The sequence below is a fragment of the Anolis sagrei genome, chromosome Y (assembly GCF_037176765.1).
Source record: "Anolis sagrei isolate rAnoSag1 chromosome Y, rAnoSag1.mat, whole genome shotgun sequence".
In the NCBI taxonomy this organism is placed as follows: Eukaryota; Metazoa; Chordata; class Lepidosauria; order Squamata; family Dactyloidae; genus Anolis; species Anolis sagrei.
Window position 1 is genome coordinate 63,210,692 of NC_090035.1, and position 15,111 is coordinate 63,225,802.

The 15,111-nt window shown below is 40.0% G+C and overlaps 1 protein-coding gene across 1 annotated transcript in view; it reads right to left on the reverse strand.

The window, feature by feature from the left end:
• Positions 1 to 1,191: 1,191 nt before the first annotated feature.
• Positions 1,192 to 15,111, reverse strand: part of LOC132780617 (IgGFc-binding protein-like) — a 39,734-nt gene continuing 25,814 nt past the window's right edge. Inside the window, 8 exon segments of the mRNA XM_067462401.1 lie at positions 1,192 to 1,340; positions 1,826 to 2,112; positions 4,430 to 4,810; positions 5,889 to 6,088; positions 8,633 to 9,203; positions 10,722 to 11,299; positions 12,835 to 13,399; positions 14,293 to 14,891. Of these exon segments, the coding sequence (XP_067318502.1) occupies positions 1,331 to 1,340; positions 1,826 to 2,112; positions 4,430 to 4,810; positions 5,889 to 6,088; positions 8,633 to 9,203; positions 10,722 to 11,299; positions 12,835 to 13,399; positions 14,293 to 14,891 (3,191 nt within the window). The 3' untranslated portion in view covers positions 1,192 to 1,330.

Sequence of the window (15,111 nt, forward strand, 5' to 3'; positions counted from 1 at the left end):
GTGAATAGGGAAACTTTAGAGGTTTGTAGTTCCCAGGGGGGCTGTCTCTGGAGGAGAGGCCTGGGGAAGCTGTAGCGAACTACTGGTTATGGGGTAGAATTTAAGAGTAAACGTTAATGTTAGAACATGGCCTATATTGCAGGGTTGGAATAAGGCCAGCCATTCTATGATTCTTAAAGGGGTAGTAGCAGTCGGGGCGGAGTTAATTTACATAAGGGAATCTGATTGGTCATATTTAAATGAGCAGATGCCGGAATTTTAAAAAGGAGGGAGTTAAGGATGACAGTTGGAAGAAAAAAAACAACATTCTGAGAGAGGAAAGAAGTCAGTTAGAGAGAGGGAAGAAAAGCCGTTAGAAGAGGATAAGTTGGGGGGGGGGGGGTCCGTGAATATAGGTCCCCATCTGTATTGGCTGAGCCTTGGATTGCCCTCCGCCTGGTCCATTGTCAGAGGTTCAGCAGCCAGATCAATGAATATCCCTGAATCTGATATTGCCAAAAGGAATCATGCACACCCCTAACAGATAGTGGTATTGCTTCATATTTAGCCATCCACCGGTGGGCAGCCACATGCCTCTTGACCCCCAGCCCAGTGTCTGAAAGCTGGTTATAAAGACACCGAAGTGTGCAGGCAGAATTTTAGTCTCCTTCTACTTGATATAGAATCTTGCCCATTTTCCAGTTACAGTCTTATGTCAGCTATCACCTTCCAGAGCAGGACTACAGAAAAGAAATCACAGGCTAAATTATATTATGGTTCTGGCCCAACTTATCTGTCTGAACACATCTTCCCTTATGAACCTGCTAGGACTTTAAGATTGTCCGGGAAGGCCCTGTTCTCAATCCCGCTTGCGTCACAAACACATTTGGAGGGGGCGAGAGGCAGGGCCTTCTCAGTGGTGGCCCTTGGTTATGGAACAAGACTTGGTTGTTTGAACAAACATTTGAAAATGCAAGGAAAAAGACATAGGAATTGGAACGACTGGATGACGAGGTGGGACAATGTTTTTATTAGGAGATGCATATTATGTGTTAATATTTTTTTAATGTTTTATGGTGTTCTGGGGCATCAAATCGTTGCCATTGTAAATGGCCCTGAGTCACCTGAGGGCTGAGAAGGGCAGTATACAAATACAGCAAATAAATAAATATTACTCTTGAACAGGTTTCCAAAAATATTTTATTGCTACATGAAATGCAATACCTGGAAACTCTTATATTCTGAAAAAATGCATTATATTCTTATATTCTGAAAAAATGAGTTTAAATAGTTAAAGTTACTACCAGCTATGAAGACCACAGGGAAACCTTCACAGTGATTCAGGTGGCTTTCAGACTTTACTGGAAGAGAGAAAAACATGGAAAATATTATGAGCATCATCCAAATATTTCATAAGATCATTGTGCAACTTTTAAGGAAACAGACTTAATGATAGTGTTTATATGTATTTTTCTCCCTGTGTAGTGTGTACCTTCATTATACTTTCTGCTTTTAAATGGCTACAACCTGCTCTCAAATGCTACTCTTTCCTATCTCTATGTAATAAAGGGGCGTCATTAAAGAGTAGTTGTTGGAACATTGGACTGTAATTCTGGAGACGAGAGCTAGAATCCCTGCTCAACCATAGAAACTGGCTGGGTAACCTGGGGCAAGTCACACTCTCTCAACTGCAGGGGAAGGAAAAGTCATCCCTCCTTGAATACATACTGCGAAGAAAATTCTATGTAATGTCCAGCTTAGAGTTGCCATTCAAACAGTGGAGCAATCATTTTTTTCTCTTGTACTCTTTGAAAAATGACAAAGACCTCTCTCCAGAACCACTCACCAGCCATAGAAATCCATGGCCTTCCAGGCATCAATAACTTCAGCAATGTTTCCTGCTGTCTTCCCATTGGGCAGCACCAAGTCATCAGCACCATTTCCATTGAAGTTCCCACAAGAGGCACAGAGTTTTCCTCCCAGGCTCTCACTGACTTCCACCTTCACTTCTCCACAGGGTCTGAGGAGAACTTTGACTTCAGAAGCTAGATCAATCACAACCCCATGACGAGAGATGCTTATAGAAATATTTTCAGATATTGTACCTGGGAGTGATACTCGATGTCCATTTACCTGAAATGTAGACAGATAGCAAAGTGTTGGATTAGAGTTGAAGTAAAGAAAATATATATGCTGAAAAGACTTGGTTATCTCCAAAATAGAAGACGCACATACATTCTATGTCTTCAAGAAGCCTGAAGGCCCTTCCACACAGCCTTATATCCCAGAATATCATGGCAGAAAATCCCACAACATCTGCTTTGAACTGGGGTATATGGCAGTGTGGACTCAGAAAACCCAGTTCAAAGCAGATATTGTGGGATTTTTTTTTGCCTTGTTGTTCTGGGATATAGGGTTGTGTGGAAGGGCCCCAAGAGGCACTTTTGTTTGCAGAAAAGTACTTTATACTTGAATTTTGTAAGACTAATGGTGAATTACAAATCCAATTTTCAAGCAACCAAAGAGGCAACTGTATGCATGAGCATCACCTGAATGACTAATATTATAATCGGCTAGACTACATGATTGGAAATAGAAGATGGAAAAGAGCTATTCTCTCTGCACAAACAACACTAGGAGCAGATTGAGGCACAGACCATGAATGGCAACTATCAAAAATAAGAGAGCATTAAATCAATCATTCTGTTAAAATACAACCTGAAGAACATCCCTGTAATATGCCAAGTTTTAGTGTAAAAATAGATTAGCCTTATTAAATCTAATTGATTAGGAACCAGAAGGGAGGAATGCAAAAATTCATTGTCTGCAAAGAAAAAATTAAAGAAAAGTCTCAGTGATTGGCAGAGGAAATTCTTCAAGGACATTAATGAGAAGCAAAGTAAAAAATATCAAAAAGAGAATTAAAATCCTGAATGTTTCATCACTGTAGAATTCTTTTCAAAACTCAAAACATGTGTTTTTCAACCATTTCCATTTATATTGCCTTCGACAATACATATTTAATTTTGTTCTATCCATGTTACTTTTCTTCAGTTTGTCAAATTTCCTCCACCAATTTTTTATATCCATTTGCAAATTTTGTTTTAAAGAATGAAAGCAAATACTCTCATCTCCTAATGCTATATTTTAGTACCGTATATACTCGAGTATAAGCTGACCCAAATATAAGCTGAGGCATCTAATTTTACCACAATAAATTGGGAAAATGTATTGACTCGAGTATAAGCCAAGGGTGGGAAATGCAAAATAAAAATAGATACCAATAAAATTACTTTAATTGAGGCTTCAGTAAGTTAAATGCTTTTGGATATTTACATAAAACTGTAATTTAAGATAAGACTCTGATTAAACCATGATTCTCACCTTCTTCCATGTAAATGTGCTCACCTATCCTTCCCATAATAATGAAGAGAGTAAAATAATATATGTAAGAATAATAATAAATAGGGGAAAATAATAAATGTAATATAAACAAGAATAGAGAAGAATAATAAATGCAATAATAATAATAATAATAATAATAATAATAATAGAGTAAAATAATAAAGGTAATAAAATAATACTAATAACAGAGTAAAATAATAAATAATCTCAACTCAAGTATAAACCGAGGGGAGCTTTTTCAGCCTAAAAAGGGGGCTGAAAAACTTGAGTATATACAGTACTTATTTTCCAAATGTATCAACTTCCCCACATAATGAAATGAATTGACTCTCTCTTCAGAACTATATACAAGCAAAGTTTATTGATTAGTCCACTGACTATATCAACATTAAAGACAAAAACAAAAAAAGTACACAAATAGATACGAATCACTATTCTAAAACTTCTGAAATAGTGTACTAACATACATTAAAACTTGATTAAGTTAAAAGCAATTAAAATATCATCATTAAAATGCCAAGGTAAAAATTCATACCAAAGAAGTTAAAAACAAAGGTTAAAACAAAGCTTAAAACAAAGGTTAAAATAGACCAGCTCTTACACTATTGACTCTCTCTCATCTTGCGCCCTAAACATAGGTATATTTTATGCTGCAACATTTCTAATATATGTATTCCTGTGTACATTTTTTGATGGAGCGATGGCACACATCCCCCCCACTTCCCCGTCGCAAGAGTCGAGCACAGCCTCCAGACGTCAGAGATGGAAAAATATGGGAAAAGCCTATATCTTTGTTTACATACTGACTCTCCTTGTCAACTGTATAACGGCATTGAATGTTTGCCGTATATGTGTTCTGTAATCCTCCTGAGTTCCCTCAGGGAGATAGAGCGGAATATAAACAAAGTATATTATATTATTTTCTGGGTTGCAGACCATTTTGGAGTGCAGACATGCTTTAATCTTTTTATCAGTGCAAGAAGTATTATACGTTCCATTATTCCTCAGCTTATCTAATTGATCTCATCCTGCCTCAGACACTTACCCAAGTTTCATTGCTGCTTTTTACTGTGATAAACACTCCGTTGAAAAAGACGTGTAGGGTTGACACAGCTGCCAAATCCCAGTTGTGACAAACTTGGACCACTGCTATAATCCTGAACCAAAAGGGGTCATTTTGATTACAAAGAGAAGCTATTTCATAAATCCCTTCGGAGAGGATTTGTCCAGAGGTGCCATCAAATGAGGTCAGCTGTGCTCCAGGTTGGAGGATGCACTCTCCCATGGGCCACATGCATCCACGCACACCGTTATGGAGGGAACATATGGCGCCTTCTGGGCAGTTGGTTTCCTCACAAATGAATTGGCCGGAAGCGTGGCAGGTGCAGTTCTTCAAACAACCTTCTAAGATTATACCTTCGCCAGCCTGCAAAATGCACAGCATCAAAAAGGAGACGATGTTGAAAATGGAATGTAAATACTTGTGAACACATACTGAAATCAAGAGAACTCTACAAATATATCTTGCAAAACAAAAAAGACTATGCATGTAGGGGCAAATCCAAATATTTCATAGTCCTAAATTCAGAGGTACTCAGAATAAAAATATTGTAAGACTAGGATTTGCACAAAGGGCCCCTTGGTGGTGTAGCAGGTTAAACCATGGAGCTGCTGAACTTGCTGTCCAAAACGTTGGCAGTTAGAATTCGGGGAGCGGGATGAGTTCCCACTGTTAGGCCCAGCTTCTGCCAACATATAGTTCGAAAACATGCAGCTGTGAGTAGATCAATAGGTACTGCTTCTGCGGGAAGGCAACAGCACTCCATGCAGTTATGCTGGCCACATGACCTTGAAGGCGTCTATGGACAATGCCGGCTCTTCAGCTTAGAAATGGAAATGAACACCACCACCCCGGAGTCAGACATGACTAGACTTAATGTCAAGGGAAACCTTTGCCTTTAGCATTATGAAAATAATTCTATGAAGAAATGGTTTGCCATCCATGCCTCTACTTCAATTTGGGATCATAATTGTAATGAATAATAGTGATGATTTTTCTGGTTGGAGGCCCCTTGAAAAGTACAGGAGAGAATGATTCTGGAGCATGGCCATACAGTGCGGAAAACTCACAGCAATCCACTTAGCGGTTCTCTGAAAACTTAGAGAATCATGTTGACTACCTAGAAACGTAACAGAAACTATCTTTGGAAGACACCCATTTCATCAAGATAAGCAGCACATTCTCCTCCATTATGTCATAAGCCTACTTGGGGCTCAGTGAGGAAAGAAGCTTGCTCCTAAAACAGAGGTTAGCAATGTGTAACCTTCCAGATGTTATTGGATTACAAATCCTATCACACCTTGCCTTATTTTGGATGGTGCTGATGAAAGTTGTAATCCCATAATACCCAGGGTTCCTAGGTTCTTTGTCCCCTTTCTTATGAGAGTCAAGAAAAGCTATATGCACACATGAGTGGATCATAACCTACAACAGTTGTACTTACCTTGATGTAGCGCCCCTCGTGTACACAGCCACAGTTCTCCATTGGCACACACCTGTCTCCATCAAACAGGTAGCCATTGTCACACTGGCACCCTTCAAAGCACTTTTTGGTACATTGTCCTGGAGAGGACAATCCGGCACAGGTGAAATCACATGTCCTTGTACATAACTCATAATGGCTGTTGGATGGGCAGGTGAGAGCTGAAAAAACAGAAAGGGAAACGAGTAGCAAGCGCTGACAGAGAAAGGATAACTCCTATTGGGTACAAGGTACACATTGCTGGAATGATGCCTTGAAAAATTTAATATGGGAAACTTTTGTTTCTTCTTAAACTTTCTATACAACTTATATTAGTATCTATATTAAATCAGGGTTAAACAGAATATATTATTTGTACTGTACTTTGTGGTGATTTTTAGCTATAATCAGTAAATATTTTTAAAAACAAATGCAATTTTAAAATTTATTTCATATAATCATTTAAACTAGATACATGTTGCATATCTCTTTCTAAAATGCTTGGAACCACTAGTGTTTTGGATTTTGCATTCTCCTGGATTTTGAAATAGGCGTATTGATACATGCACACCATGAGAAAACTTAGAGTTGGGATAGAAGTCCAAACATTAAAGTAATCTATACTTCATATACACTTTATACTTATAGGCGTAGTCTGGAGTTAGTTTCATACAACATTTTTTTAAAAATGAAACAATATATGTTCATTAATATCTACCTGAGTAGTAGCACCACAGTTGGTTTGATTGTGTGGAGAGATAGAGATAGAGAGAAAGGATAAAGCAGTGGTCCTCAACCTTTTTTTGACCAGGAAGCACTTGAACAGGGACTACTCTCCAACATTAGTACCAAAAGGGATGTGAATCGGTTTTTGGTCAACATTACATTCAGTTTGGTTATTTGGGGTGCTGATTCAGAAAATTGCATTGGATAGACCACATCAGGTCTAGTTACAGAACATATGCCATCCAGTAGTCACCACCTGCTCGCCCACAGAAAAACCATTTTTAATAATCTAGAGCTGATGTGGTAGTATTTATTTATTTTGCTTATTTGTATCCCGTCCTTCTCACCCCCCCAGGGGGGGGGCGGACTCAGGGCAGCATACAACAGGCAACCGTTTGAGGCCATTAAACAGATTCATATATAATAAATGCAATTTAAAAAGTAATTAAAATATTAAATTATTAAAACATTCATTTAAAACCATGTAAATAGAAATCATAGTCAAGGTCAAAACAATTGACAGTAACATAGCGTCAGTATTAATCCCACTTGCTGCATCTATTGTTTGAACGCTTGGAACCACAACTATGTTTTAAGTTGCTTTCTAAAGGATAGGAGGGAGGGGGCTGTTCTGATGTCACAAGGAAGGGAGTTCCACAGATGAGGAGCCACCACTGAGAAAGCCCTGTCTCTCATCCCCACCAGTCGCATTTGCGAGGATGGTGGGACTGAGAGCAGGGCCTCCCCTGAAGATCTTAACCTTCATGGCGGTTCATAGTGGGAGATACGTTCGGACAGGTAAACTAGGCTGGAATCGTTAAGGGCTTTATAGGCTAACGGCAGCACTTTCGGGGGTAGTCACCCTCTCCCTCTCCTTTCCCGACAACCCCATTGCCTCAGCATTTTGACAGGGTTTCGCAAGACCAGTCACTCTCATTGCCACATGGTTTTGAGGCAACAGTGTAGTAATGGTGAGGCCACAGACCATATTTTCATTCTTGTGGACCACTGGTGCTCCATGGACCACAGATTGGGAACCACTGGGATAGATAGACAGACAGAGAGCTATACTTAGCTATAGTTTAAAATGCAGAGCTGTGTAATCTTTCCATTGTAGAAGAGAAATATTGCAGCTATTGACGTAACATTAAGTAGAAGATGAATGAATGAAATAGTTCCTTGTCTTCATAGTGCACTCTCCAAAAAACATTTCACTTAAGGCTAACTTTAAAGTATTTCAGAAACAATGTTTGGCTCAGAATCCCATTAGCCCTTCAGCCACCTTCATCCATTGTGCAGTAGCCATCCTTCTTGCTGATTCAAGTAAAAAAAAAAGATAATCACTAGGCCTGGGTAACAACGGAAAAATTTGTTTCTAAAATCGATTCGTTTTTTGGGGTTTTTTGCGTTTCGATATTTAAAAGAATTCTGAAATTTTCCTTAAAAAAAGTTCGATATTTACGAAATTTCGTAAATGGTAAAAAAAATTACAAAACAATAACGAAGCAATAACGAATCGATTCGTTAATGGCGGCCGCAATTGCGCAATACGCTAAAAAAACTTCTGAAGCTTCCCTCTCCCTCTCTTGTTGACTGTTGGTGTGATATTATAATTTTTTTTCATTAATTAAACAAAAAACAACTATAAAACTTGCCCCAGACATGCGGAAATAATAACGAAACGACCTCAAACCAATAACGAAACGAATACATAACGAAATGCGAAGCATTTACGAAACGAATTGAAAAATTCGTTTCATTTTTAAGTTGCTCCAGAATGGTTCGTTATCGCTTCGTTAACAAAAAAAATAACGAATTTTTAACGAATTACGAATTAACGAAACAAAACCGCCCAGCCCTAATAATCACCTTTAAAATCCAAACCACTTGAATCTAATAATTCCAAAGGGCAATGGACTCAGGAAATCTGAAGAAAAACATCTAAAGTCTTGATGTGCAGTGTGTTAACAGAGTATTATAACATAAAAGGGAAAACTTACGGCAGAAAGTGTTTGTTCTCCAGGCTCCAATTGCAACTCCAGCAGCCTGGCATGCAGCAACATAAGCTTGAATGCTCCGACAGAGGGTCTCTCCTGCACCACTGGATGCACACATTTCATACAAGCAACTGTTGAAGTATTCAGTAGGATTCACCAAGGAGTGGCAATCTTTGAATGGGCCTGTTATGGCTTTTATTATTCCACAGGAACTCTCCGGCTGATATGGGGCTGTCTTAGTTGCATCACAGATGGGGCATTTTTCCCCACAGCTATCTACACAACTGACGCCACCAATAGGAACTTTCCAAGAGATACCAAATTCATCGATATTCTGGGTACTTTTCCCATTTGGTAGGGTGAAATCATCGGAAATATCATTATTGAAGTTACCACATAGGCCACTGACATGTCCTTGATATGTACTAGGTACGGAGACAAAGACATAAGAAGAGGAGTCATAAAGGATTTTGAGGCCAAAGTTAGACTGGAGGATTATATTGTTCCCTTCTTGGTTGGCCCAGAGTTTCTCATCATTTGTACTCATTGGCAGAGTGTAGAGTTCTCCATTCACCTGTATTAATAGCAAAAAAAAAAAGAGAGAGAGAGAGACTATAGATACGGTCGTTGGTACATATTTGCAGTGCATATGATTATAATTAGTTTAAACCACACATTTAACGGGAGAGATAGGACCTAAAGCATGGAGGGGAATTTTCTCTACTCTCCCACCTTGCAATCCATCCTCTAGCATATTTCCTAAAGATAGGATTGTGAAATCAGGATGTAGGTCCAAAACCTGAGACATAGGATGTTTTTAAGATATGGTCCTAGGTGATGTTAATATGGACACTCTCTGATGATGTCACTAAGTTTGAAATCTTAAGCATCAGCACAAATTGCATGTAGTGTTCCACTCAAATAAAAAAGCACTAACAAATAAGGTGTGTGTGTGTGTGTGTGTGTACATATACATTTTTAAGGCAAAGATATCTCCCAGATATTTCTCTTCCTTGCCCTAAGGACTAAAACAGTGGTTCGCAACTTTTTTTTTGACCAGAGACCACTTTGACCAGGGACCACTTGACCAGGGACCACTTGACCAGGGACCACTTTGACCAGGGACCACTTTGACCAGGGACCACTTTGACCAGAGACCACTTGACCAGGGACCACTTTGACCAGGAACCCCTTGACCAGGGACCACTTTGACCAGAAACCCCTTGACCAGGGACCACTTTGTCCAGGGACTACTTGACTAGGGACTACTCTCCAACATTAGTACCAAAAGGGTTACGAATCAGTTTTTGGTCAACTTTAGATTCAGTTTGGGGTACTGATTCAGAAAATTGCATTGGATAGACCACATCAGCTCTAGTTTCTGATACAGAACATATGCCATGGTCAGCAACAGGGAAGGAGTGGCAGGTGGTGTGAAAGGAGTGGAATTAAAATAAAATAAAGGCTCATGGGACCGATTTTCATCCTCACAGCCCACTGGTGGTCTGCAACCCACAGGTTAAGAATCACTGGCCTAGAGAAAGCGTCCATGCCCTAAGTTTCAGAGTCAGCCACTGAAATTTGGCAATCCTGGTTCAAGAAGTTTGAAGAAATAAAGGAGATGTATGTTTCTCTAAAATTATTCTAAGAACTTAGGACCCAAAAATTCTGGCCATGCACTTTACTACTGTTGTATTCAAAGGTAGAATGATCCTTCTTATATTGCTCTTATCCTTAATGTTGCTATATGTCATATACACTTTACTTACTAGCACTATCCTCTGAATTTTTGTGCACCAGCCCACCCACCTATATCGAGGCTTGAATTATTCTAATGTTGTTGGTTTTGATGCTTGTTTTATATTTTGTTATAATGTTGTTTTATGTTGTTTTAAATTGATTGTTATGCATTCTAATGCATTACATTTTTAACTCTGTTGACCGGGCTTGACCCCCTGTAAGCTATCCCAAGTTCCTTCAGGGAGATGGCGGCAGGGTATAAAATAAAGTTGCTATCATCATCATCATCATCATCATCATCTTTGGGTTAATGTTTCTTTTTCTAAGAGACAAAACTCATGGTAAGACTTACCTTAATGTTCCACTTCATTGCTTTCTCAATAATAGCAATGTATTCATGAAAAAGGACCACAACCTTCTTGGTCAAGGACCTTTCATTCTCCACCAGAATGGAGAAGTTTGCCAACTTAGAATCTCTTGCATGAACTTCAGTTAAAATATAGGTGCAAGTCCCCTGGAAATCATAAGCCCGTCCATCAAAAGTCAAGTAATGGGATCCAGCTGTCACACTGCATTTGCCGTGACCCACAGGATGGCAACCTTGGATGCCATTCTCCACTTTGCATTCTTCATGCGCACCACAAGAAATATCTTGGCATTCAACAACTCCGTTGTCACTGCAGCGGCAGTGCTTCTGGCAGTTTGAAGTGGGATAGAACTCCTCTCCCTTCTTGTAGTACTTGCCCTGGTACGTACAGCCACAATCGCCAAGAGGAACACACTGATCTCCACTCAAGACAAACCCAGAATCACAATAGCAACCTTCTTTGCATGAGGGTTCACAGCCATACGGAGAAGAGAGACCATAGCAAGTTGCTGGACAGCCGTTTCCACAGAGCTCATAATGGGAGTTTGGTGAACAAGCAAGACCTAGGAGAAAAGACAAAACAGAAGGTGGGGAATTTCAAGTTCACATTTAAATTGTTGTATGTAAGAGTATGATTTGTTCTTTGGGTACTGGATAATGATGATATGTGAGGACATATTTGAAGTTATCACCTCTAATAAATTAAACAAAGTCAGCGGAGTTCTTTTTTTTTTTTTTTGGTCTGATGCTCTTATTGACATATTCTAATTAATTGAGAATGATTCAACTTGTGTATTTGTGTTCTCACCATAGTTCCAAGTCCATGAAACTTGGGTATCTGAAACTTGGGCAGCACTGAAGGTGGGTTTTTAAAGGATTGATCAAGTTTTGTTACTACAAAGTATTTGTTTATTTTAGAGCACTATTTTCATGCCCTTCTCTGAGAAGGAGCGACAGTCTAGATTTGTCATAATCATCCTCTAGAACAGGGGTCCTCAAACTTTTTAAATAGAGGGCCAGGTCACAGTCCTTCAAACTGTTGGAGGACTGGATTATAATTTGAAAAAGAAATGAATGAATTCCTATGCACACTGCATATATCTTATTTGTAGTGTAAAACACACTTTAAAACAATACAATAATTAAAATGAAGAACAATTTTAACAAATATAAACTTATTAGTATTTCAATGGGAAGTGTGGGCCTACTTTTGCTGGTGAGATAGGATTGTTGTTGTTGTTGTTGTTGTGTGCTTTCAAGTAGTTTCAGACTTAGGTGGACCCTGAGCGAGGGCCAGGGAAATGACCTTGGAGGGCCACATCCAGCCCATGGGCCTTAGTTTGAGGACCCCTGCTCTAGAAGAAGCTTCAGAGGCAGCTCCATATGAGCTAGAATTTTAGTAGGGAAAACTATCAAGTAGAGAAGTTGCTTCCCTTTCAAGGTCTTCTGAAATTAAAAGGCTTTCAAGGTCTTCTGAAACTAAAAAGGTGTGTCAAAATAGGGAAGACCTTGGTGCCTGGTAAATTGAAGGGTGTTAAGAGGCAGACTGGACAACATTGAGGTGATTCCCTTATTGTGTGAAGAGGAAGAGAAAGCAACTAGGGGGATTAGATCGTGAAAAAGAGCAAATTAGCTTTATGGAAGTGGAGTAGATTGGAGACTCAGGCCCCTTCCACACTGCCATATAAAATCCAGATTATCTGCTTTGAACTGGATTATATGGCAGTGTAGACTCATATAATCCACTTCAAAGCAGATAATATGGATTATCTGATTTCATAATCTGGATTATATGGCAGTGTAGAAGAGGCCTAAGATGCAGTGGCTAAGTAAAGTGAAGGAAAGCGCACCCAGGTGGTTGGAAGAAAAGAGTATCTGGATAGTGATTGTAATGGGGGAGACCTCAGGCAGATATTTGTCTTCTTGGTCAAATACATTTTGGCAGCACAACTGTCAATCAAAACATAATTCAATAAAACAGGAACATAAACACTTTTGCAATATTATTTTTTCAACACAAATAATTGTTTTTGTATGTGCACTTGCTCAGCAGTTACCTACAGACTATTGCAAAATGAGTTGAAGAGATGATACTTACTGCAGAAGGTGTCCGATTGCCATTCTTCAATTTGGACGTCCAGGGCCTGACAGGCTGCCAAATAAACACTGATGGCATTACACAACACGTCATGCTGACCATGGTACTGGCAGGTGTCAAAGACACAACCATCAAAGTAGGGAGTTGGGTCAATGATCCCATGACAATGTCTGAATGGGCCATCTTTTCTGATGAGGATCCCACAGTATTGGTCACCCTTATAGATTAGTTTCTGTTCCTCTCCACATACTGGGCAGTCAGTGGTGCAACCCACAGAGCAACCTGGGGCCTCTGCCACCTTCCAGCTCTCTCCAAACTGGGATACACTAGAAGCTTGGTGCCCATCCTTCATTATCAAATCATCATTGGGGTCGGTATTGTAGTTGCCACAGAGGCCACAAAGGGCATTGGAATAAGTGCTGGGCACAGACACTTTGACATAACTCTTCCAGTCAAAGGTTACTGTCAGGTCAAAATTGGTCTTGATGACGGCCTCATTCCCTCGGATGTAAGCCTGTATCATGTCTTCATAGTAGAAAGGCAAGTTCACAAACACATCATTCACCTAAAATGTGATACAAGAGAAAGTATACGGTCATATTCCTACAGAGGTATTTAATGCATCATTGGATGAGCTCTCTGAGATACTTTGCTAATATGAAGACATCGGACATGACATTATGGACTATACAATCTGTAAATCTGCGATTTCATAGAGAGTTAGTAAAATAGATGGTTACAAATTGATGGCTACTTGATTGCTTTATTCTGTTATGTCTTTTAAAGACTTTTAAGGAACCAACAACTGAATGGCCTAGCTGGACTGTCACCTTACCTTTCCGGTCATTATTGTCAATGCCCTTTGAGGTTCTGGAGAGCTCCTAGTCACTGCAGGGAAGGGATCGGGGGTGGATTGACACAGTGCCCACAATGGCCAGGAGCCCTGCAATTGTTTGGCAGTGCCTATGGTGACATGGACCCAATCCATCCCCATTTCCTTGTGTTGACACATCCAGAGAAAAGGAGATGGCCTCGTGTAGCTCAATTTCATTGAAACTCCACAGCATTCCATGACTTTCCTTAGTAAGGAGCTAAAGTGGTCAATATGGTTTACCGTGCATTAAGGTCCATAAGTTTATGGATGACGTTTAGACATTCAGTCGTTATTTCTGAGCCACTATGTTGTTGTTTTTTTACTGGAATAGACAAGCCCCTTGGCATATCAAAGAACACTGTAAATTCTTCCCATCCTAAGAAATTCATTATTTTCAGTGTAGGAAGTTTATGAACTTGGGTCTGTCACTCTGTTTGCCTTCAGTCTGCTTGCCATCTGGCTGAATCTATGACAGCCATCAGAATGGAGGAACTGTGTATCAATAACCACAGATATCCCCAACCCCTCCCCCCACCTGATACAAAAACTTCCATATATATCCACTCATTTCCTCTTGTCAATACCTTAATCTTGCGTTGATGCTCCTGGCTCAGGACAATGGTTACATTATAAGTCTTCAAAGTTACCACTTTAGTGTAGGACACCTTTTTGTTGCCTCGGTTGTTATTTTCCACATCAACGGCGAAAGGTGTAAGGGTTTGGTCATCAGCGCAATAGCCTACCAGCTAGTAGACACAGGTCCCCATGAAATCATATCTTTTCCCATCAAATGTGGTATAGTGCGGATCTCCAGATGCTAAACAAGTAGCGAACCCAGCAGGAAGACAGCCTCGGACGCCATTGTCCACTGCACACTTCTCATTAGCTTTACAGCTGGCTGGTTTGCACACCACTATCCCCAGGCTGGAATCACACGTACAGTGAGATTCACAGTTGTCATCAGCCCAGAATTCCTCCCCGGGTTTATAGTAGAAGCCATTGTAGGTGCAGCCACAGCTCCCAATGGGCACACATTTGTCGACGCTGATGACATATCCGTCGTCACACTGGCAGGTTTCCACACATGGTTCATGGCATGAAGAGGAAGCAGTGCGATCAGAACAGGTAGCTGTGCAGGCATTCCCACAGAACTCATAATGGCTATTTTCTGAGCATGGCAAGACTGTAAGACAGAAAGAAGGGAGGGAAGATGTTAAATTACAGGTACAAAGTAAGACCTTGGTAGAAAAGGGTTCAAAGAAGGAGAATGAATCCATTTGGGAATGAATAAGAATTGTGGGGAGACAACGAAAAGACAGCAAGAAGGGGAGTATAAGTTGCAGTTCTCATATTGTATGGTTGTCTGGGACTGACTTGGATCCCAGCCATGCTACCCAGTAGCT